The 25,253-nt window shown below is 50.3% G+C and overlaps 1 protein-coding gene across 7 annotated transcripts in view; it reads left to right on the top strand.

Moving 5' to 3' along the window:
* The window catches only part of CACNB4 (calcium voltage-gated channel auxiliary subunit beta 4), a 74,278-nt gene that overhangs the window by 27,786 nt on the left and 21,239 nt on the right, over positions 1-25,253 (top strand). For 6 of the 7 annotated variants that reach the window (XR_001876248.1, XR_001876247.1, XM_017823754.1 and 3 more), the window contains exons 3-4: positions 22,321-22,440; positions 22,728-22,850. Coding sequence is in view for 5 of the 7 variants with exons in the window: in XM_017823754.1 (XP_017679243.1) it covers positions 22,321-22,440; positions 22,728-22,850 (243 nt within the window). In the remaining 2 variants the exon portion in view is untranslated. Of the gene's footprint in view, positions 1-27; positions 114-22,320; positions 22,441-22,727; positions 22,851-25,253 lie in introns of those variants that run through there. The other variant, XM_017823755.1, reaches the window with a different exon arrangement.

Below are 25,253 nucleotides of genomic sequence, written 5' to 3'. Positions count from 1 at the left end.
GCCTCGCCGCGCTCCGCCGCCGCGCTCCCCCGGCCCCTCCGGCCCCGCTCCGCCCGCCGCGCTCCTCCATGTACGACAACTTGTACCTGCATGGGTTTGAGGACTCGGAGGCGGTGAGTGCCGGGGCGGGGGGCGCGCACGGGGACCCCCGCAGGCTGGGTGCGTGTGGCGGGGGTGAGGCGCTGTGGGGTGACACTGCGCCGCCCCAGAGGTACCGGGACAGGCCGGTGTGGTCCCCTAGGGAATGATGCCCCCTCACCGAACGGGTCTGTGGCAGCGCAGCCCCCCCGGTGCCGTGTCAGACGCCCCGAACAGGATCGTTCCCCGCGGGGGTCCGGGTGGGTGTCCGTGTCCCGCCGGGATCGCCGCGGCCATGGACACGCCGGGCCATATTAAACAGGCATCTGTTACATAAGGCGTTGTGGCCAGCTTGTAAAACACATAGATAACAACAAAAAATATTGGGTACGTCAGTGCAGACGCACGGGGGGGATGATGTGGTGTCCCCAGGAGAGCCGGCGGGTCCCGTGTCCCTTTGGATGGGGATTTTTTTCCCTGCCTGTGTCGGTGCAGGTGTGGAAGTGCAGCCCCTCTACGTGTTGCCTCACGTAGCGGCAACTTGTTTTAGCGTCCCTTTATTTCAGGGGGAGAGGAGCGACAACGCTGAAATGAACGCAATGCACCATGTCGAGAGAAAAACCTGTGCCTCCGAATCCCTCAGAACTGTGTGCCTGGAATATTTCAGAACTGTGTTTCTTAGCATTCCAGAATGGTTTGGCTTGGAAGGGACCTTAAAGCCGGTCTCGTTCCGCGGGCAGGGACACCTTCCACCACACCAGGCTGCTCCCTGCCCTGTCCAGCCTGGCCTTGGGCACTCCCAGGGATGGGAAAAATTCTTCGGGTCAATTCAGGAGTTCCTGCCCTTTTGGCATGTCATGTTAATTTGTGCTTTGTGTTTTCTCTCGCTGCCGCTGCTCCCAAGCTGCCATGCCAAGTGCATATGAGTGTGTTGGTTCCTTTAGGGATGTGTTTTGGGATCCAGCTGGATGTTTCTGTAAACCAGGCGAAGCGTGAATTCCTGGGAACTGTTCTCAATCCTGAATGTGTCTGGTGCTGGTATAATGTCTTTCAGCAGAGTATAAATGTGTTCTTAAGAAGGCTATTTAGAAGTGCAGTGGTAGGGCTAAGAAAAAGGAGTTGCTGGATAGGGGTTGGTGTGGAAGAAATGTGTTACCTGTTAAAGTTCATTGGAGAACGCTGATACATTTGTGGTGGGATTTAAAGGTGCTTCTGAGGTGCTCAATTCCATGTATTCACAGAATCCCAGGGGATTGGAAGGGACCTCTGGAGATCATCCAGTCCAACCCCCCTCAAGGCAGGGTCACCTGGAGCAGGTGACACAGGAACCCCGGGTGGGTTTGGGATGACTCCAGAGAGGGAGACTCCACACCTTCCCTGGGCAGCTGTTCCAGAGCTCTGCCACCCTCGTGGAATGAAGTTCTTCTTCAGGTTGAGGTGGAACTTCCTGTGGTTTAGTTTAAATTTCACGAAAGCCCCGCTGAGCTCTTCCAAGAGCATTGTTTGGGAAAAGCAGTTTTAATGGCAGCAGAGACTGACCTGCACACAAACATCTGCGTTAGGATTCGTGCTGGTGGGATCGTGGGATAGGAGAGAGGAACCAGGTCTTTGGCTGTCCACCTGGAGGGGTGGGGATGAAGGAGTCATTTCCAGGTTCCCTAATATTCTCCTCAGTGGTTCATGATAATGCTGGGTAATTTTACTCATTAATTGAGAATGGTTTTGGATAAGCCTATTTTCCAGAATCATGGGAACGTGTGTGAAAATTTTATTCTCATAAACAAACAAAAAAACCCAAACCACCCAAACCCTAAAAGCAATCTGGATCTCGTAGTCACACGGAGAAACCAGAGGCCATAAACCCCGAAGGCTCGGGCACAAAGCAGTTAAAATTCCCCGAGTGTTTGTTTGCTTTATCCTCCCGCACCACTTAAACCGTTGTCCCTTGTTATTTTGGTTCCTGACTCGAGGATTGGGAATGCCTGCTGGGACAGTCTCCCGGCAGACAGGTAGGGGATGGCTCACACGAGGGTGACTCTCCAGCCGCGGAGAGCCGCCGCCGCGGTGGAATTAATTCAGTGCAAAACAAATCGGGGGAGAATTGTGGTTCCCTGCGGGCACGAGCAGATAACTGTGAGCGTGCAGAGATGAAAGGAAAGGCCTCCCTATTGTTCTGCTCTAGGACCTGGAAGGCTTATCCCGGCTGTCGTGCAGCTGGAGGAGCCCGAGCTTGGATCCTGTGCGTGCTCTTTCCTGCCCTGGAGCGCCGGGAGCCGTGATGGGAGGGCTCGTGCTAATTGCGGTGCTTCCAGCACGGAATAAACCTCGGCCACATGAGTCATTAGTGCGGGAGCTCTGCCTAAAGTGGGCATTTGCCCTCACAAAGCCCAGCCAGCCCGTGCAGTGTTTTAACCGGCGTTCAAGGGAGAAGTCACTTCTGGAAAAGGGGCTGTAAAATTGATCCCTCGTTTCTCCTGGTAGATAATACACAGACGAACTGCTCAGAGAACACCAGCAGAAGCGTGCAGGTGGGATTTTCCTGTTAAAAGCAGCAGCACTTTTTACGTTTAAACCCTCCCATTTTTGACCAGTGAACAGATCCATCAGTGATTTTTGTCCTAGCAGCTGTTGTTGTAGTGTGTTTGTGTGTGTGCATGGATATAAACCGTGCAAAACCACAATTTTTACTGCCTACCTATAAAGCAACGAGTGTGTGCATGGCATTACAGCCCATCACCAGCTGTGATGATTAATGTGAGGTAGATGATGCACTAGTTACCGTGAGGCTTTTTGGAGGAGGAAAATTACACTGTCGAAGCTGAGAAAAGCTGCCAGTGACTGGAGACAAAAAGTAGTTCCCACGTTTAGGAAAAGAGGTGCAGGGATATGGGAGCAAACAACTTCTGCAGGCACGAGTATCCTTGTCAGGAGCACAGGAAGGAAGATGGAATTGTGTGGCCACAGGGAGAAACATCTTCCCAGGGAAGATATTTTGCCTGTTTGTTGCCCTGCCCTGTGATTTTGGGGGCTGTTTGTAGTGCTTTGGGTAGTTCTGACAGGGTCACCCCTTTGGGAATTAAAGCTGCTTTGCCGTGTAGGGAAGTATTTCATGTTCTTGGTAGGGAGAGAATAGGACATAAAGCCCCATTGGCACAGGGGCTTAAGACAGTGAGGTCCACTGGGGAAGCAAATAATGCAATATTTTGTTTTATTTTCACAGTGGTGAACTCATTGTTTTGTGTCTGAGGTGGGGAGGGATCTCAGTGCTGCTCCATAGGCCAATCCAGAGTTTCCCAGTGCTCTTTGGTTTCAGGAAAGACTCCACATTTGTCAGAGTAAAACTTCAGTGACACCTTCCCATAAGAAATCACTTTTTTTTCCTGTGAAATTCCATTTCCATTAAAGCAGCGTTTCATTAAAAAATTACCTTCAAGAGTTGGCAACAAGCAGAGCCCTTCCCAGCCCCTGGAAATGATGGGAATGACACCTGCCTGTGGTCAGTGTGCTTTACACCTGCAGAACAGGCCCTTTTAGGTTGTTTGCTCGTTTTTATCCCCTGAGAGCCACAGCTGAGCACACAGAACATCCTCCCTCCCCTCCCAGGGGTGAGTTTAGGGCCTGTCAGCACAGGAGGGGCTTTATCTGGGCTCTTGGAAGGGTTATCTGGTGGGGGGAACAGCTGCCTGTGGATAGGGAAGTTCAGCTGGGTTCTGTGAGGAGCAGGGAGGGGCTGGCATGGGATTAGAGAGGGCAGGGAAGCGGGGAAGGTGCCAGGGGAGGGAGGGTGCTGTGCAGTGTCAGTGCTCTGGCAGAGCTGGTGACAGCTCCTCGTGCCTGCCTGCTTGGCAATGCCAGGGCAGCCTCTTCCTCCTCGGGTCCAGGGCATCTGAGATGGAATTTCGTTTGTGCCTTCACCTTCCCCCTGTTTTTGTTCGTATTTAGATCCTGACTGGATTTCCATGTGGCCTCTGATCCCTAAAGGAGATGGGAAGGTGGCTTTGCTTGCCCCGTGCGTCCCTGTTGTAGTAATTTCTTCAGTAACCGCTTTTCCCTGTCTGCTTTTTGTCCAGTCTCCTTCTCCCGAGCCATCTTCCTTTCTAGGCTCCTTTCAGCTGTTTGACCTGCACGTAACCCTGCCTGCCTTCCCTCGGGCAATTCCCACCCCTGCATCCACAGCCTCCCTCCTGCTGCTCCTTCCCCTTCACAGGGAAGCAGGACTTGTCTGTCCTGCTGCACCAGCCACAATGTCCTGCAGTCAGAGGTACTGTGCAAGTTCAGGCTCTGTCACCAAGAGTCAGAGGAACACTTTTGGTGGGGTTCATGCCCACAAAAATGTTTTAGATCCTGAAAGTGCTTTGGTGTTTATGGGAGCCAAACACCAGTGAGACTGACCCTGGTAGCTGATGTTCAGTCTGACACAAGAAGGGCTGTGGGCAGGACTGTGTGTGCTGCTGCATTCTAGGGTTTATCTCCAGTTATTCCATAAAATCCTTGAGAGATTGCTGAGAATTTTTAGGAAAGAGGCCATGGGAATAAGTGGGAAAACACATTTCATTGAGCACACGGATGGTCAGTGTTGTGAGGACACTGTACTCCCCTGCCTTCCTCCTGCTTGGTGGCATTACTTCTCTCATCACTCACTGCTGCTGCTGCCAGTGTACACTTTTCCCATGGCAGCTGAGACAGGAAGATCTCCACGTGCTGCTCAAGCAGAAAAACGTGATTATAGAAAAACAAACCTTGGTAGGGAAGTTCATACTCAAATATCAGTTGGATTTCTGTCTGGTGCCTCTCTGATGGCTAAAGGAGAAGGAAAGGTGGGCTTTGCTTGCTCTCTTCATCCTCTCAGTTGTTGTAGGTTGAGTAACAAATAATCAAAATGTGTGTTTAGAAGCGTTTTCCATCTTGTGCCTTTAGTCAAATAAAAGCTGGGACTTCCATGGGGTTGGGAGGGTTTCAGTGGTTATTGGGTGCATCAGGTCTCTGCTGAGGTGTTCAAGCTGAAGATTGAAGGTTGACAGTCGAGATCTGAAGGTCATCTCACGTGGCTTGATGGATTTGGCAGGCTGGGACACCTTCCAGGTTGCTCCAAGCCCCGTCCAACCTGGCCTTGGACACGTCCAGGGATCCAGGGGCAGCCACAGCTTCTCTGGGCAACCTGTGCCAGGGCCTCCCCACCCTCCCAGCCAGGAACTGGATGTGTAAAACTGGGAGAACAGTGTTTGCAGTGTTGTTGGAGGCACCCAGCTTGTCTTCCAGGATACCTATTCTTTGTTTCTCTGTTTCAATTAGTTCAGTTTTCTAATCCAAAAAAGGATGAGGAATGTCAGCACCCAGTCATGCAGGATCACTGGCCTAACCACTTATCTCCTTGCTGTTTGTTTGTGGAGGATTTTTAGTTTCAGACGTGTGCTAAAGTCTGCCTCGACTGGGAAAATAATCAATATTTTTTGGTACAAAGGGATTATCCTCTGCCTGTTGTGTCTTCTGAATCTGTCAGGGAGGTTTGGCTGTTGCATGGGCAGAGTGTGTGTGTGTTTGTGACAGTTTCAAATCTGTTTGCATTTCCATTAGTCCTTAATAGGCTGCCTTGACTAATGAATCATCAGCTGCCTGACATTTGTCTTGTGCAGAAAGAGCTGCCTGACAGGTTGGACAGTTGGCTTCTTTGGGGTGTTTTTGCTCACGTTTTCCCACTAAAATTTCTGAAATCCTACTACTACACCATTAACTGTCCTTGCCATGTTTTGTGCTCATGTGAAAATGGTTTTCTGATCTGACTCAGATCTTATTAGTTAAATGTAACATGATTTGATAGTCTAGCAGTCAAATAAAACTTTCAGTACGGATCATAAATCACTTTTATAAATTGCTGCTTGCTGTTTCCATAGAGGTGCTTTTTGATACCAAAAATACACTGAAATAAAAAAAAAAAAAAGAAAGAGAAAAGCTTCAGGAGACAAAATGAGGAATAGGTGACTGTGTTTGCAATTCCAGCTGCAGGTCAGAGCTCACCTGCTGGGGTGGTGTGTTCATGGCAAGGATTGAGGTGTGGGATCCACTATGGCTTTATCCTGCTTTGGATCCCTCCTGGGGAATCCTGACGGACCGTGGAGTGCAGCCAAAACCACAAGGCCTTGCCCCAGCTGTGCTGCTCCTGGGCTGCACATTGCTCCCAAAACTGCCCAGTGCTCCAGGGAATGCTGCTGCTGGGGGGCATGAGCAGCTCTCCCTGGGCTCAAGGGCACTGGAGGGGGGAATGTGGCCCTTGGTGGCGAAGGAGCACATCAGAGGAATAATAAATAACAAGGGGAGAAGCTTAACCTAGGATTTGTTGCTGTCATGGCTTGCTTCCCTATCTCCCTAAAACACGTCCTGCTTGGGAGCTCCTGAGCTGTTGGATGTTTTCCCTTTGAGGGTGCATTTACAGAGATAGTAGAGCCTGGGTTTAAAAATCAGCAGAAATGCAGATTACGTTACAAACAGGCCAAGGCTGACAACTGTTCCTGGTCATTTGGAATCCGGTAATTAATTCCAAGATGTCACTTGGCTGGCTGAGTGCTCAGTTCCGTGGGGATCGCAGGTGGTGTCAGGATTTTCTTGCAAACTCTCCTTGTATTTTTCCACAGTGCTTTGTCACTGATTTTCATGCCAAAAGTGAACTGGTTTTAGTCCTTGTTTTGCCATGTCCCAGCACACATTCCCGTCCAGGTGCTCCGTGTGCAGCCCCGTTAGGAAGTGAACAACCTGGCAGCAGGCACAGGCTTTTCCAGGCGTTTTCCCTCTTTCAGGAGAGGTTCCATTGCTGGTGGGCACATCTCAGTTCTCTCCACTCGTGACACCTCCCAGGTCATGGAGCTGTGCATGCCGAGTGAATTCCCTGCCTGCCAGTCTGTGTGGAGCTGTTTGGGAGTGTGGCTGAGGGGCAATCAAAGGAAGCAAAGGCTGGTCTGGAGCTCCCTTGCTCCATCCAGGCTTCCTGGTTCGTTCATGGAGCGCTGGTTTTGTGTGACTGGGCATCCAAAGGGATTTCTCCTTTGGGAAAAACACACGAGAGAACAGCTCTTGGAAAAGGAGGGGTGGATGGGTTGGAGGAGAGAGCCAAGCACGGGCAGCCAGGGGAGTTCAGTGTGTCCCAATAACTCTGGGCCTCCTCTTCCTCACTTTCACCTCTTCCCTTCCTCTGAGGCTCTGTGGTACCTTGGCTGGTTCCCCACAGATTGCCTGGAGCAGCTGCAGGGTTTGTGTTTGTAGGTACACACACACGGATGGACACACGTACGTATTTAGGGGATTGGGCTCAGGAGGGCCCCTCCAGCCTCACCCATTCCCTCACTCCATGAGGACTTCCAGAGCACAAAGGGAGGCACTGGGGGGGTTCTGTGTCTTGTGCCCACCTACCTTTGTCTGCCCCACTGATCAGGCAAACTGGAGTTTTGAGTTGGAGGGTTCCCCAGATCCCCAGAGCCAGCCAAGCTTTTCCAGCAGCACAGAGAGCTGGAGGCAGCCAGTGGAGCCTGACTTTGTGCATCCACAATGCAGGATGTAAATCTGCCTTTTCTCTTTCTCTCTAAGGGCTTGTCAGGAAGGGTTTGAAGTGTCTTGAGGAAAGGACTCTGAAGGAGCAGTGGGGCTTCAGGCTCTGCTCTGCCCCTCAGGAGGGTTTTCATTTTCACAAGGACACAGAAAAGCAGGAAAACCCCAGGAGAGGGGGACAAGGGGCTGCTCTTCTGTTTTGTTTTGTTTTCCTAAACAGTCACAGAGTACCAAGGCTGTATAAGTTCCAGAAATGGAGCTATTTGGTTGTGCAGCTTCCCCAGCCTGGCAGTGCCTTGATTTATTACAGCAACATGGGAGAAATCATGAGGAAAAAATACTCCCTCTCATCTTGCTGAGTCCTGAAGTGGTGAAGAGTGTGTTTGAATGAGCTGCTAACACTTCATATAAAACTTCACAAGCCTTTCTATTTTGAGAGAATTCTGCTTATACCCAATATATTTTCTCCCAGTTTTTTTTTCTCCGTGCTGGGACATTTCCCTGCAAATCAGCTCTGGTGCTGCTCAGCTCCTCTGTGCTTTCTGCTCCCTCCCGTGGGCTGTGTGTCCTTGGGACAATCACAGGGATTGCATTCTCAGAAATGTCCCGTTTCCTTGGAAAATGGGTTGCTGTAGAAGCTGTGCTGGGTGCTGGTGGTGTGTGTGAGGCTGGAGGGTTTATTTTTTAGCAGCCATGTCCATTATGGCCAGAAACAAGCCCTTTGCACCTCTTCCCCTCATGGGATGAGCTACAGGGTGGCCAGGGCATCCTCCCAATTCCCTCTTCCTGCTCAACCTGGAAACCTCTGGCCTATTAGTTCAAACTTTATCCCATCCTTTCATCTCTTACAATAAGAAAAGAATCATGTTTCTGATGGTTACCCCTTATGCTGCTGCTTCACAAAGCTCTCCTTTCCATGCAGGATTTCCTGACAATATTGTTAAGCCCCATTCCTGCCATGATTGGTGTATTCCCTGAAAAATGCGTGTCCCTCTTGCCTGGGAAAATGGTGTGAATCTCTGCTCAGATAGAGAGGTCATGAGATACCCTGATAAAATTCCACATCCCAGAACAATTAGTGGTGATCTCCTCAGGTTGTCACGGAACAAGCCCCAGCATCCCTCTTGGGCAGGGATGTCTCGATTATGACCAATCCAGGGAAAATGTAACTCATCCTGCCCCACCAAGGCAGCCCTTGCTGTTGGCTCCAGCCGGATCCATGGAAGTCTGATCCTTTAAAAGCAATATTAACTCCCTGAGACACGCTTGCATTGAAGTGTCTGAACAGGAACAGTGGGCAGAGTTACTTCAAAACAGATCAGTTTTCAGAGTTTCTGACGAGGTACGAGGAGCAGCTTTGTGGTGCTCGTTTGAGTTAAAATATTCTCAAGATGTTTTTTTTTGCGGCCCAGAAACCAGGAATGTTGGAACTTTGCACTTGTTATCGACCTCTTATTAGAAAATGAAGGGGATATTGACAGATGGAAAACCAGGCAAATTAATTGTACTTTGCCTCCCTACATTTCCCCGTGCTAATTAGAGCTGTCTGGGAGTTTTCCCTCGCTGCCCTGAGGAGCAGGGTGGTAGTAAGTTGGGGGTACATTGCTCCTGTGTCACACCCTGCAGTGGGTTCCTTCCAGGAAGGCAGGCAGCAATATTTCCCATTAACAGATCAGCTCTGTGCTGTGTAAAGCATCCAGGGTGAGTGGGAGTCTGGGAGGAAAGGAGCCACAGACAGGAATATTTCCTGTAAAATCCATGCAGTGGTGGTGGGTACGTGGAAGTTGTTCTGCTGAGTGGAACTAAGAAGTTCATTTGGGCCTTGAAACTTGTCACTGGGCACCATGTTAGTGCTGATGCTGTTTGTCTTTTTAAGAACCTTGTTAAATTTTTAGCTTCACTGCTCTGTTCTGAGTAGAGCACATACAAATGTTGCCTTTTTGTTGGCTTAGAATCAAATTTCCTGGAATCACAGGATGGTTTGGGTTGGAAGGTGCCTTAAAGCCCATCCAGTGCCACCCCCTGCCACGGGCAGGGACACCTTCCACCAGCCCAGGTTGCTCCAAGCCCCGTCCAGCCTGGCCTTGGACACTTCCAGGGATGGGATATCCACCTCTCCAGTAACACCCAAACCCATCATATTCCCACATAGACTTGTTGTCTGCAGGAGGAAGCTTCAGTTCGTGTGATTTCTTATTCATGTTCTCTCTGTGCGAGCGGTACCTGCTGAGGGGGAAGATTCAAAGTGCTGTAACTTTGCACAGATATTTTGTGCCTTCCTTCATAAGCAAGAATTTAATTTATAAAATATGTATGAGACCTATTTGGCGTCAGAACTGGATGTTTTACATTCCTCAGCAACAACTGGATATTCATAAGGCTCAGCTGCCTTTCTTCCTGATGGTCTGATCTCTTGCAGTCCTGGTTGTATCCTCAGAGTAACAACCACAGGGATGTAAATAAATACAAACACCGCAGTGTTGTTTAGCTGAAAGCTGATGAGTGGAGAGGTCTGAGGCATCACAGCTTTCCAGGCTGGTTTTGCTGAACATCTTCTGGCCTAAACAGAAATTACATATGCCCTTAAATCTGAAATGTGGGGCCAGAGCTGAGCTGAGGGATAAAACCAAACCTGGTTTTCAGTGGAGCTGGATTGATGTATTTCAATGAAGTGCAGCCCAAAAGTCCTGATTCCTGCTCTTTTCTTTCAGCAGTTAAATAATTCCTCCCTTTCCCTCTTCACCCAACTGCAGTTGCTGCATTACTTGCAAAAAAAAAAAAAGCTACTTCCCAGCAGCTGGAAGCTTAACCAGCATTTCAGGAAGGAAATCAGCAAAGTGGTGTCCCAAGTGGCTGCTGCCTGGCTGGGAATGTGCTGCAGTCTCTGGAGAGCGGGGAGATTTGGGGTTCTTTGTGTTCATTGGATTTTGCTCCTTTCTCTTCGAGTCCTTCCCTGCTCTGCTCTGAACTGCAGCGCTGCTGCCGCCACAGGGCCTGGCTGGGGGTGCTGCCAGGAGGAGCAGGAACAGCCAGACCCTGCTCTTGTCCCTCAGCAGGGCCGGGATGTCCCTCCTGGCACATCCCAGGGAGGCCGAGCTGCACGAGCGGCTCCACACGGGTCACTGCCCGCCCAGGAGGAGCAGGAGCAGCACATTTCTCCTCTCGTTTATTCGGTCTCTGTCGCTGATTTGGTGATTTGTGTGTCAGCAGTGTGGCTTCCACAGCTCATCCCGCATTTTGGGATGGACATGAGCCGCAGGACTGAGCAGGGAAGAAAGGGGCTGTGTCAGGGGAACTGCAGCCCAGGAGCGATACAGGCACAAATGTTAGGAAGAGCTGGCTTGGATCCTGGCTGTGTGTGATGCCACTGTGCTCCCGCTGCACTTCCCTGCTGGAAAAGATGGGCAGAGGGGTAGGAACTTAGAGGGGATGCAGGAATCACAGAATGGCCTGGGTTGGAAGGGAAATTAAGGATCATTCAGCCTCACCCCCTGCCATGGGCAGGGACACCTTCTACCAGCCCAGGTTGCTCCAAGCCCTGTCCAACCTGGCCTTGGACACTTCCAGGGATCCAGGGGCAGCCACGGCTTCTCTGGGCAGCCTTCCTGGAGAGGAGATCCATGCAGTGTCCCTGCAAGGAGAGGGGAGACTCTGGTAGTTCGTGCTTTTCCCTCTGCTCTGCATTGCTGACAGAGCTGGAGAAAAACCCTCCTTTATGGATGGAAAATGAGTTTGGGAACCCTGCGTGGGTTCCCAAACCTCCCCTCCTCTGTATGAACATCAAAGTGCAGCCTGTGCTGGGCACGGAGCAGGTGCCTGTCCCCTCCCTGGTGCTGTCCAAGGGAGAACTGGGGTGTTCATGGCCTCTGCCCCCCCTCAGTCGGTGCTGGCTCATCCCTTGGCTCAGGACTGGCCGTGCTCCCGGGGCATCAGCAGCTCTGCGGGATGAGGAGGTTGCCGGAGCGTGGCGAGGCCTCCTCCTCCCGTCACTCCTCCTCCCCTGTCTGCCTGCCGTGTCCGCAGCATTCCCGAGGCTGCCGAGCCGGGAGAGGGATGCCGGGCACAGGGGGGAGCGCTGGTGTGCTGTGGTGGCCGAGCCCTCGCGGGAGGAGGCGCGGAACGGGAGCTGGAGGGATTGGATCTTCCGGCGGGATCTGTGCCGGGGGAAGTGGGATTCGCAGAGCAGCCACTGCGGCTGAACACAGACCCGATCCCACAGGAGCCATCAACGCCGGCGCTTCCAGGGAGGGGGCTCCTGGCGTGGGAAACGCTCTGCAAACACACGGAGAGCAGGAAAGAAACAGTTAACGCTGAAATGCACTGAGAGAACGGGAGTTTAATCCAAACCTTCCTTCCTGCGGCAGCTCGGGGCACCGGGTTGGAGGGAATCGTTCCAGAGCACGGGGATCTCCTGGGGATGTGTCCAGGAGTGCCAGGGATGCACTGACACTTACATAACCTGGGCATATGTTCATCCCAGACCTCTTCCACGACAGGAGGTGAACATGCGTGGTGTTTCTGTGTGTTTGGATCGTGTTATCACCACACTGGAATGTTCTGTTGGAGGAGCTGCAGTGTAAGGGGAGGGTCTGTCTGTCCTGCACGAGCAGTTTGTCTGCTCTAGAACTGAGTCCTGGGGGTTTGCTCTCTTTAGCCCAGGGCAGAAAGGGAATTTGGGAAGTTCCTGAACTTCAGCTGCCTGGCTTTTGATTTCCATCCTTCCCCTCGTCCTTCTTTTTCTTTTGGAAGTGCAAGGAATGGTTTTGCACGTGACCTCAGTGGGACACATTCCTACCCAGGGGTAACATCAGCATCAGGGTGGTTGGGAGGGACCACCATCTGCATTTTGAGACTTGAGTTCCTCATCTCATGTGTGACTTCCATATTCTGTTTGCTCATCTTGGAATGTTTTCCTTCTTCCTGCTGGATGTGTTTCTGTACCTTTGACCAGGCTCTGCCTTCACTCATCACACCCCTCCCCTGCCTTTTTGGTTGTGTTTCAGGGCAGATTTATAGGGCACCAGCAGAACCTTTGGCAGCAGTGACATTTTCTTTGGAACAGATGTACCTCTTCTGCACCATCCCAAAATAATGGCAAAGCTTTAGACCAGAAATAAGGGTTTTAAATCTTGTCAAGCTTTTGACAGATTCCACTCCTGACAAGGCATTTTTGTTTCCCCTTCTTTCAGCAAAGAACAATCTCCAGGTGCTTAAAGTTGTCCTATTTGCTGCTGTAGATTTGTGGTTACTGGTGCATGGGATGGAGAAGGAGCTTTTTGCACAGAATGAGACCATCAGGGTCTCTCTCAGTTATTGTTTATGCCAAATCCAAGGGGTTGTGAGTGTGGCAGTGATCCCTGAGGGATTTTTTCTTGATTGCAGTGCTTGCTGGATGCTAGTAAGAAGGAATATTAAACTGTTGTTTCTCTTAAGACATTTAATTAAGAATCCATTTTGGAGGCTGTTATTAAAAAAGAAGAATCCTGTCTTTGAATTTCTAATATTTAACTCTCTAAATTACCGTCATTTATGGAATCCCGGAACGGTTTGGGTTGCAAAGGACCTTAAAGCTCATCCAGTTCCATCCAGGGACACCTTCCACCAGCCCAGGTTGCTCCAAGCCCCGTCCAACCTGGCCTTGGACACTTCCAGGGATCCAGGGGCAGCCACAGCTTCTCTGCCCAACCCGGGCCAGGGCCTCCCCACCCTCCCAGCCAGCAATTCCTTCCCAATATCCCATCTACCCCATTAGCCAGTGGCATCCCAATTTCTTTTTTTTAAAAAAACCCCTTTATTATTTATTTGTTCCTGCTTTCCATTTCCCAAAATCCCTGTTGGTTGGTTGGTTGTCCTGTGCTTTTTGTCCTTCTTACAAACCCCCTGAAAATCCCCGGTAACAACAAATCCCTCCCAAACCACCGCTTTGTTCTCAACACGTGGACCAATATCCAAGCAGGAACAGACACGGGAACAACAAACATTGTCAGGGGGGATTTTTTTTTTCCCCTTCATTTTATGTAGTAGTGATAAAACCCCCTGATTTGTTTGATGCTCAGCAGTGCTCTCAGAGCTACGAAATTAGGGCAGACTCGCTGTAACGGGCCCCACTGAATTCCCAGCCCTATCCCAGTGAATTCCCAGCCCTATCCCAGTGGGCAGCAAAGCCCAGCCTGCAACAACCTTGAGGTCCTGGGAAGTCCTTGGCTGCCCTGGTTGATTACAGCAATCAGGTCCCATGGAGTGTCCCTCAAACATTACCCCGGCAGGTGACTGCAAGATGTGCTTTCACTTGTGTTTTGCTCTCAGCACGTCGAGTTTGGAGGCTGCGAGGCTTTTGGGGGGAGGAGTGGCTGTTTACAGCAGGAAAAGTACTTGGAAAATTAGGGCTTTTTCTTACTGAGGTATTTCTAGCAGTCCATAAAAGCTTGTTGGAGGCTCAGCGGTCGGGTGAGATCAGAATTGGCTGCAGGAAAAATAATCCGAGGTCGTGGCAGCTCCCTGGGAAAAAAATAATGAAAAAAAAAAGGGTAGAAAAGTAAATAATAATAATAATAATAATAATAATAATAATAATAATAAATTTAAATGCTCGGTTTCAGTGTTTAAAGCTGTTTCTGAACCTCCTGATTTGGAAGCTTTTGGAAAGGAGAAGCTGGTTAAAACCACCCCACAACTCAACAGACCCAACCTAAGCCCAAAGTCGGGCTTAAATGGAGCAGAAATTCATGCCAGCAGTGCCCTCCCAGCACAGCAGGGATGTGTTCAACAAAGGGATTTTCCTGTAGTTCTGGGGAAGATGGGAGCCTGGCTCTGGGACTCTGGGATGTTTAAACACTAGAAAGAAATATTCTGGGTTATTTTGGAGATGTAAAGCCTGACGGTGTGGGAAGTGGTGGCACCACGCTAGAAGGAAATCAGGACACTAATCAGAAAAATCCTTAAAAACGTGTATGTTCTTTAAATTGGCTGTTGGAATTAGGAAGGGTGTGCAGGGAAGACAGACAGGTGGCAACAATCTTCTCAACACTGAGGAAAATTCCACTTCTCTCCTCACGTTTATAATGCTCTGAAAATGATTGTGTTGCCCGTTCCTGCTTTGGGGGTGAAGTGTTCCCTGTGTGTGTTTGCAATCCAAGGAGAGATGGACTGGGGTTTTTTGGAAAAAAAACATTTGAGGCAATGAATGGGTGCTGCTGGACATCCTCCAGGAAAATAGACTTCAGTGTTATATCTGAGCTCTCTGATTTTAACTTTGGCCAGCCTGGAGAAGGGAAGGCTCCAGGGAGAGCTGAGAGCCCCTTCCAGGGCCTAAAGGGGCTCCAGGAGAGCTGGAGAGGGACTGGGGACAAGGCATGGAGGGACAGGACACAGGGAATGGCTTCCCACTGCCAGAGGGCAGGGTTAGATGGGATATTGGGAAGGAATTCCTGGCTGGGAGGGTGGGGAGGCCCTGGCCCAGGTTGGGCAGAGAAGCTGTGGCTGCCCCTGGATCCCTGGGAGTGTCCAAGGCCAGGTTGGATTTGGAGCAACCTGGGCTGGTGGAAGGTGTCCCTGCCCATGGCAGGGGGTGGAACTGGATGAACTTTAAGGTCCTTTCCCACTCAAACCATTCCAGGATTCTTAGATGATTCCATGCTGTCTGGGAGCAGTCCCAGGACAGGGCAGGGGCAGGGACAGGCTGGCACAGGGCAGCCCAGTTTTCCCAGAGCTGCCGTGGTGACACGGGAGCAGCAGGAGACAAAATCAAGCTAAGCTGGATGAAATCCTAAGGGAAATGGGGATGAACCTGAACAGAGTGAAACAAGAGGAGAAGTGGGAGCTGCTCCTCTCCCAGATCCCGAGTGATATGTCCGTGTTGCTGGAACAAGGAGCTCGGTGGAGGTGTGATGTTAAAACCAGAAAGGTGACCCACCCTTTTCAGCAGGAACATTTCATCCCAGCCAGCACTGGGAGGTGATGGGAGCATGAGTTAGGAATGCACCACATTATTCCAGGACTTCCTGGCTGAAGCCTTCCCACTGTGTGTCTGAGGGAATGCTGTGGCAGACCACATATGGTACCACAGATGCTTGTGGAGTTGGCAGGATGATGAAGTTTAGTTTGGGGGCAGTGTTTGTGATTTGTTTTTTTTTTTTTTTCTGGAGACTTTATGGAACATTCTTGACTCGGGGAACAGACACAGAGCTCCATCCTTTCAGGAGAGCTCATTTAGGATCCCAGGTGCACTTTTATTAGCTGGTGTCATCCAACCCAAGAGCAGCTTCCCCAGAGCCTTGGGAAGATCATTCAATGCCTTCAAAGAGCTGAAGTAATCAGAAAACATAAAGCAGTGTCTCTGTTGCAGCTTTAGTTTTGGTGTCTTTTAACACAGAAAAAATAACACCTTTCTGCTCTCCTGGGACTTCTGAATAGGTTTCCTGAAAAAGAGGGACCAGCTGCAGAGACTGAAGCAAAATTCAGACTGGAGCTGTTCAGGTGTTGATTCAATCCCGTTGGAATAAATCCCAGATCAGAGCACCGCCCGATCTTTGCTCTTTTGTGAACAAAAAACGTGGGGTTTGAAAGGTCTGTGTGTTGTTCAAATGTTGTGGTTCAGAGCCATTTTTGGGTGAAAGCCACGTGATGGCTGTGGCTGTGATCCTCACCTTTCACTGTGCTGGGAGACTGTGGAAAAGGGGTGTTAATTTGTGTGGGAAGGGCTGAGTTTGTAACAGGTGAGAAGGAAAAGTTCAGAGCAGCAAATACATTGTGTAAGCACCACCTTGGGCTCCGGGCAGTTCCTGCCAGGTAAAATCTCCTGCCTTGCATGTTCATTTGAACATCACCAGAAAAGATGGAGTATTTTGGCAATAAATATATACATATATATTACCAGTATTTTTTTAAACTCTTTTTCTTAAATGTAGCAACACAATCTGTGCTGAGCTGAAGGCAGCTGGAGGAAGGAGATGTGACTGCAAGATCTGAAATCCAGGGTAAAAAAGAGACCATGAAATGTTAGAACAGTTGCCCCAGTTTCTGATAATTAGCATTCACAAAGAAAAAAACCCGTGTTCTGACTACCTAGTAATTTCCAAATTGCTGAGACACCTAATGAGTTGTCTTAAATAAATTTACCAAACATATAGAAGGCAATAATTGCTGAGCATTTCATTCTGCAATCACAACTCAGTGCCAAGTGGTTCTGCAGCTGGTTTGTGTGTGTTGGGGGATTCAGCAGGAAAATCACTTGCTTGGGAACTGAACCTTGTCCTGGTTGGACTTTTGGGGCCACATTCACTGTGTCTCCTGCAGGGGAATTTGGGGAAAAGTCCCACTGAACCACTTTGCTGCTGGACCTCGATATTTAACGTTGCAGCAGTGGATTTTGTAATAAATACATGAAATAAATATAATAAACATAGAATATAAATATGCAATATAAATATAAAATATAAATGTAATATACGAATAAATGCACAAATAAATATATCAATATATATTAATAATTCTGAAGAAAACTAAAAGCCAGAGAGGGGCTGTTCTGCCAGTGGAGTAACCCTTTGGTTTCCTTGGTGCTCTCCTGCCTGGAGCTCCCAGGGAAGGCTCATTCCAGCCCTTGGGATCGGGCTCTCTGCAGTATTTTGCTGGGCACACACAGATTTTCCTGGCCCCGGCTCCCATTGCAGCACAGCAACATTCCCATGCCAAACTAGAGCTCCCCACTGCTTTGGATTTGCCTCTTAATTACCTCACCTGCCCACTAATTAAATTTAGCCGGGCCCAGGGAGCACCAACTGTGGGGACCAGCTATTTAAAAGGTGGGATTTTCTCAACTCCTTGAGTTCTGCTTCTTGCTTTCCTGCCAGAAGGGTTATTCCTTATTTTCTGTAACACCCCTTGTGGTGAATTTGTCTTGGGTGAAAGGCAGGTGGAGGAAAAGAAGATAATACTATGGATAATAACAGTAAATAATTCTTGAGCTGCCTAAACCGTGTGATGGCTGGCAGATAAAAGCAGCCACCTCTCTGGCAGGGTTATATTGACCTTCTGCCTTTCTGGGCTGTTCCGGGAGTAGAAAAGTCTTCTCACTTTATTTGCACCCATGCCGAGTTTGGGAGGGTTGTTGATAAGCAGCTTAAAGGCCAGTGTCACAGTGTAACTTAAATAAATTGTTCTCTCTAAATACATATCCTGAAAGGATGGGAGAGTTTGGGGGTTTCACCTGGAGGAGAGAAGGCTCCAGGGAGAGCTGAGAGCCCCTTCCAGGGCCTAAAGGGGCTCCAGGAGAGCTGGAGAGGGACTGGGGACAAGGCATGGAGGGACAGGACACAGGGAATGGCTTCCCACTGCCAGAGGGCAGGGTGAGATGGGATATTGGGAAGGAATTCCTGGCTGAGAGGGTGGGGAGGCCCTGGCCCAGGTTGGGCAGAGAAGCTGTGGCTGCCCCTGGATCCCTGGAAGTGTCCAAGGCCAGGTGGGATTGCTGTGGGGGGAGGGACTGAGAGGAGGCACAAGAGGAGGGACAGCCCAGGGTGAGGTTGGGATGGGACAGGAGGGATCTCCTTTCCCATGAGGTATTTCCTGCTGTCCCCAGCTCAGGTATTATCCCAACTCCAGCAAACCATTCCAGATAACTGGGTGCCTGGGGGAACGCTGCCAGTTCTCAGCAGTGGGTTTCAGAGCAAGCTCTGGGATTGCAAGGACACTTCCATGTGCTCAGCTGAACACACCCTGTGTGCCTGAGCACACATCCAGGGCTTTTCCTCTCCAGTGCTTCATCAGGCACAGGGATTGCCATGTGTGCACATTCCTGGACGCAGGGATGTGCTCCAAACCCCCCTGGCCAGTCTGGCTGGGAGAGAAGGATGCTCCAGTTAGGAGCATCACAACACTGCTGCCCTGTTGTGTTTAATGGATAAGGCAGGAGCTCTGTGTGACATGGGATGTTTTCCCAAAGGAAAACACGGCCTCTGCACACCCTAAATCTTTCCCAAAGAGCCTGCATGTCCTCTGGCTGATGGGAGCTGCCGATGGATTGCTGCTGGAATTGCACGAGCCACGTGACAGAGCGTTCCAACTTATGGATGGGGACAAAGCAATCCAGAGCTGGGTGGTTATGGCACTTGGGGAAAATTGTTTGCAGGCTCAGTAAGTGTTTATTTTTTAGCTCTAACAGCTGAAGGTTGATAATTCCTTCAGCAAGCAGGAAGGCTGGCTGTTGTCTGGAGTGTCCAGGGAGAGGATTCATGTCACCTTTCCCCCCCAACATGATGGGACATCCCTGTTCCCTTGGAATATTGTGTTCCCCTTCCCACCTTGCCACATGTCTTCCAGCAGGCTCAGTGTAAGGCCGGGCAGTGAGCAGGAGAATAAGACCCACTGTTCTCTCTGCTTTACCCTTTTCCCTGGTGTCTTTGGGATTGCTTCAAACCTCCCTGTTTTTATCAGAGCTGAGTTACACTAATTAATGAGAGAGGAAAATGAGCAGGGGAGAAAATAAATAATGAATTGCGTGAAAAATGAATTCACAGAAGCCCAGAGTATGAAGGCTGCAAAGTAAGGAAGGAGGCTTTCATTGCCTTGGATAATATAATTATCCAGCAAAGCCTGTTTCCTTCACATTGTCAGATCTGGTGTCACTTGAACTCACCAATCCCCCGCTTGACAAAGTTCCTCTGACTCCCAGGGGGTCGTGATGGAGGGTGGGTAACAGTGTTAATGAGTCCTTGAATGTTATGTGCCAGTGTGAAAATGGAAATAAATTAGTTAAAGGGTCTTTTTACAGAATCCCAGGATAACTGAGGTTGGAAAAGCCCTCCAAGATCACAGAGTCCCCCCTGTGCCCAATCCCCACCTTGTCCCCCAGCCCAGAGCACTGAGTGCCACGGACACCTCCAGGGCTGGGGACTCCAAACCTCCCTGGGCAAGTCCCTTCCAATGCCTGACCACCCTTCCCATGGAGAAATCCTTCCTTTAGTAACATTTTGGTGTCCAGGAAAAAGATGGGAAATGGCTTCTTGGCTCTTTCTTCTCCTCTCGCTTCCTTGTTGCAGTTTCAGCAAGTGGGAGCTGTCAGAGCAGAGCTCACTGCACTCGGGGCTGAGCAGACAGCAGTGTTTGTGTTGGCTTGTTGCACAATATTCTGTCAGTACTGCACAATATTTCTGGCAATATCCCGATCTTCCATCAAATACCGCAAACAGACCCAAAAATCCAAGAGGAGCCAGGCTGCTCTCCTGCCCCTCTGCTGCTATTTGCAGAGCAGTGCCTTATTTCCAGTGTGGTGCTGCAGTTCAGCATCATGTGAGTCACAGTCCTGGGGCTGCATCTTCCAGATAAGCCACTCGCTGTTTGGCAGAAGTTGGGAGAGCGGGATCATGTGGCTGTGACTGTACCAGTGGGGATCTCTTGGCACACGGGCAGGGCTGAGCCTGGCACAGCAGCCGGGGGTGGCCCTGCAGGATCAGCTGCTCTGGTTACACGGGTTTGTTCTGACAGTGCTCACACTGCACCAGCAACAGCCAGTGTGGGGACTGTGTGTCCAGCACAGGAACGGATTCCTGTGAATTCCCTTATGGAGCTGCACTGAATCACATCGGGAGACTTGAGTGGATATATAGGTCAGGTGTGCCCAGGTGGGCAGGAGGCCAATGGCCCCTGGGCTGTGCCAGCCCTGGTGTGTCCCAGCCCCAGGGCAGTGCCCGTCACACCTCCAGGGCTGGGGCAGTTCTGGGGCCTCAGATAAGACACAGAGGAGCTTAGCATGTCCACAGAAGGGAACGGAGCTGGGGAAGGGTCTGGAGCAGCAGGAGGGGCTGAGGGAGCTGGGGGGGCTCAGCCTGGAGAAAAGGGGGCTCAGGGGGGACCTTCTGGCTCTGCAACCCCCTGACAGGAGGGGGGAGCCGGGGGGGGTCGGGCTCTGCTCCCAGGGAACAAGGGACAGGAGGAGAGGGAACGGCCTCAGGCTGTGCCAGGGGAGGCTCAGGTGGGACATCAGGAGGAATTTCTCCTGGAAAGGGTGGTCAGGCCTTGGCAGGGGCTGCCCAGGGAGGTTTGGAGTGCCCACCCTAGAGGTGTCCCAGGAAGGCCTGGCCGTGGCACTCAGTGCTCTGGGCTGGGGGACAAGGGGGGAATTGGGCACGGGGGGGCTGGATTGATGATCCTGGAGGGCTTTTCCAACCTCAGTGATCCCGTGGTTCTGTGATATGGGGCTGTGCAGATTCTGTTCCCCGTTCCCCCACGTGGATCATCCCTGCCATCCACCCCCGTGGGTGATGCTGTCCCTGTCCTGCCAGGGGGCTCTGGGCCCTGTTCTCAGGCACTTTGCAGCACCCAGAAAATTCCGGGGGAAATGAGGTGGTCAGAGAGTCTGGGCTGAGGAGCAGTGTCTGCTGCCCTCAGGAGGAGTGGCCTTGTCCAGGCTCAGCCATCCCAGGGTGTGGTACCAGCCTTCCTGTTGCAGTGTATTATTCCAGGTAGGATTAAAACTTGGAAAGAAGCCCATTCCTACTGCAGTATTTGACTTGTGTTCCTCATGATGCCTTTTGATTTATTGTTAAGAGCATGTGGTTACTCTCCCTTCTTCCTTTCTGCTGCTGTTGAAGCTTTGATTGCTTTAAATAAAAACTGTGATGATCAGTGGGTACAGAAGTACCTTCAGAGTGTTTAGTGGACAGAGATTTGTTCTTCACCACAGAGCTGGTCTGGGTTTGCAGCTCCTGGCCCTCTGTGGCTGGGGAGTTCCCTGGTCTCTGCTACATCCCAAAGGAAGCAGAAGGAAAAGCAGGATCAAACTCACAGCTGTGGCTTAGCTCCTGTCAGGCAAATCCTGTTCTTGGCATGAGGAAATCTGCCCTTCCCAGTGACAGGCCGGGTTGGGAGTATGGAATGAGGAGAACTCATCAGTGGTTCATTGCCAGGGATCTTCTGATGGATATGGATTCACATCAGTGCATATGGATTCACAGCAACGGACATGGATCCACAGCAATGGCTTTGGATTCACAGCAGTATTTAAGAATATTTTACTTTACGTGGAGAGTAAGAATATTGACTCACACTGTACAAACACATGTCCTTGTGCTGCAGGATATAAATCAGTCCGAGGGGGGAAAAATCAAGGACATAATGGTGCAGAATGGCTCTTTTGGAGCTACAGATTTTGCAGCTCTGCTGTGGATTCACCAGGAGTAAACATGCCCTGTTTTACAAGGTTAAAGCCCTTCCCCTGTCGAGTAGCCTGTAATAATGTCATTTTTGCCTCTTTTTCCCTCTGGAAGCCCAGGACAAAGCTCAGTGTTGAGTGGGAGCAGAGCACTTCCACAGTGGAGTGTATTCCTGGGGAGGGATGACTCAAACCAAGCTTTGTGATGCCTTCATTACATCCGAGGTGACCTAACCCTGGACTTTCCCAAGGCTGAGGTTGTCAAACAGGATTTAAATGTTGTAAAGACTCCTGGGCAGTGCCCACAACTGAGCTGGATTTCACTGTGTCAGTAAGGAAGTGAAGGGACAGGTTTTTCTTGGGATTTTTCCCTTTGCCTTGGTGCACCCGATGGGCAAAGGCAGGTTATTTCCCTGCTGAATTCTGCAGGTGTTGTAGGTGTAAAACCCGCTCAAAGAAAGGAATAAACAGGTATTTTAAAGGGATTTTTTGGAATGTGACTGGGGGAGGGGTTTCTCTTCGTTCCCTGTGCTTTCTTAGTGACCTGGATTTCCTTTCAGGGCTCAGCAGATTCGTACACGAGCAGACCCTCGGACTCTGATGTCTCTCTGGAAGAGGACAGGGAAGCAATCCGCCAGGAAAGGGAGCAGCAGGCAGCCATCCAGCTTGAGAGGGCCAAGGTGTGTCCTGTTCAGCTTCAACAGCTGAGTTCTGTGCCACTGATCCTTTCCCTGCTGCTAAAATTCATGACAGTGATGCTCTTTGGAAATAGTTGGGCAGTCGAGTCAAATCGGGAATATATGAAAATATTCCCTATAAATGGGGGTGTTCTCCAACGAGCTTGTGTGGAATCACTAGGGCTGAATTTTTCTGGCTTTAACAACGTGCTCTGCTGCATTTTTTGCAGTTTGGCACAGCTCTTGACTGAGGGCAGTTTGCAGTGCCTGTGTTGTGTTTCTCCCTGCAGTCCAAACCAGTAGCATTCGCTGTGAAGACCAACGTGAGTTACTGTGGAGCTCTGGATGAAGATGTCCCTGTGCCAAGCACTGCCATCTCCTTTGATGCCAAGGACTTCCTGCACATCAAAGAGGTAAAACCAGGAGCTAGGAAAAGGGAATCCTTGTTGGACTGAACAGTCAGGCTGAGCCAGAGTGGATTAACACACACTCCCAAGAGGTGAGAGGTCAGTGGAGGTCCAGCTCCCCGGGGTGGTTATCCTGCACTTTTGTAGCACTTGGTGTTACCAAATCGTTGGATTTTCGTGGTGCAGGAAGGAAATAATTCCCTTCAGCGTGGTGGGTTCAGAGTCTTCCCATCAGAGGAAGTTTGTGGTGGATCAGAGATCGTGGAGCAGAAAGGGATCCCAGTGATCCCAGAGTGGAGCAGCACCAGGTCACACCAGGTCTTCATAAAGCACCAGATGGGCTTGTGAGAGAGAAAAGAAGACTTAGAATAACACATTAAGAAAACACTGAAGAGGACAGATACAAAAATAAGGGAAAAAAATGGGAATAAATGGGCCCTAAGTATGGCTTTGGTAGAGAAAATTGCATTTTATTGCATGCTGAGCATATTTTCTGCAATTTTTCATCTGAATTGAGCCCTCCAAATTTGCATAACCCCCTGTTGTGCTGTAGATTGGTACCCAGGCTTGCAGAAGTACTTCTTCATCTCTGCATTCTGGGGTTATTTTAGGGTGTTCCGTGCTCAGCTGCCTCTTTCTTTGAGCGTGTGCTCGTCATCACTTCAGAGCACTGAGCTCCCTCAGCCTGAGCCCACCTGCTCCTGCCCTTCCAGAGGCACACAGCGGGGCTGGAGCAGGGAATTGCTTTACAGAAGGACACAGGAGAGGCACTGGAATGCCCTGAGCTGGTTTTTGATCCCGGCTTTCCTTGGCCGGGGCCACGTTCGGTGTCAGGGCGCTGACTGAGTCGAACGTGCTGAGCCCTTATCGCTCTGCCCTGTGCATTCTCCCAGACAAGAGTCCCAAATCCATGTCTTGGCATTCCCTGAGTTGTCCTCCGAGGTCTAAATACCCGGGATCACATTGTCACTAAGCTGTAAACCATCTGGCTTACTGGTGTTTGTCAGCTCTGCTGAGGGTTTAGCAGATTTTCTTTGTTAACACTCAAACCCTCAGCTCGCCCCGAGCCGTGGCTGCAGCTCAGTAGGATTTTGGGAATGGTGGAAAAAGGCTTTGCAGAATTTGTTTTTCGGTGATCTGGCAGGGCCTGATTGGATTAGAACAATGGTTCCAGATTTTGGAATGGTGCTAAACTGGTTACAAAGTCAGGTCACCCTGTGCCAGGGTGGAAGAGCAGCAGTGACTGAGGAGTTGCTATTTTGGGGATGTGTCCTGTATGTCTCATCTGCCTCCAAGACTATACATTATGTGCTTACTTAAAAGATGAAGTGGCAACAATTCCTGACAAAGCAGGAGGAATCATGGGCCTGGCAACCAATGGGAGGGAGTGTGGGCCTCCCACACGCTGAGTAACATATGGGAGGGAATGACCTAATGCAGATCCCATGTTCCTCACTGCATCCTTAGCTTCTGTGTGCTTCAGGCACTCTCAGCATAACCACATAATCCCAGACTTGTTTGGGTTGGAAGAGACCCTAAAACCATCCAGATCCAACCCCGACGCCTTCCACTATCCCAGTGGCTCCAGCCTGGCCTTGGACACTTCCAGGGATCCAGGGGCAGCCACAGCTTCTCTGGGCAATCTGGGCCAGGGCCTCCCCACCCTCCCAGCCAGCAATTCCTTCCCAGTATCCCACCTATCCCTGTCCTCTGGCAGTGGGAAGCCATTCCATGTGTCCTGTCCCTCCATCCCTTGTCCAAAGGGCCTCTTGAGAGGGACTGATTCTCATCCCATGTTTAGGGCCATCACTCAGAGCTCCATGACCTGCTCATGGAAGAAGGGTTCCCATGTTCCAGCTGTACATTTAGAACCAGAACAGAGCAGGGAATGCCCTTGGGACTCACGTTTTACAGTGGTAAAACCCATGGACTGATTTCCTACAATCCCAGACTGGTGTAGGTGAGAAAGACCTTAAAGCCCATCCAATCCCAACCCCTGCCATGGGCAGGGACACCTTCCACTATCCAGGTTGCTCCAGTCTGGCCTTGGACACTTCAGGGATGGAGAGTCCACAACCTCTCCGTGATTTCCAGTAACAGAACATTGTATCCTGAAGGATTTATCTGCTTTACGGGCTGTAAATAGTTCCGTTGCCTTAACACGCTTAAAACTGAGCTTTGCTTCCTGACACTGTTCTTCAGCACGAACAACAGCTGGTTTAAGAGTTGGGATGGTAAAATAATGGAACCTCTTGCACAAATAACACCTGCAGCAGGAGGACAGGTTTCCGAGGTGAGGGGGTGAGGACTGCACTTCCCTGGGCTGTGTGTGTTAATAGGTGTGTGTGTATGGGTTCATGTTAACACCTGTGCGTGGATGGGTTAATAAAAAGCAAATAAATAATGAGA

Source organism: Lepidothrix coronata, unplaced genomic scaffold (assembly GCF_001604755.1).
Source record: "Lepidothrix coronata isolate B3197 unplaced genomic scaffold, Lepidothrix_coronata-1.0 Scaffold105, whole genome shotgun sequence".
Lineage (NCBI taxonomy): Eukaryota > Metazoa > Chordata > Aves > Passeriformes > Pipridae > Lepidothrix > Lepidothrix coronata.
The sequence above is the reverse complement of the archived record's forward strand: the minus strand, read 5'-3'. Positions and strand labels throughout refer to the sequence as shown.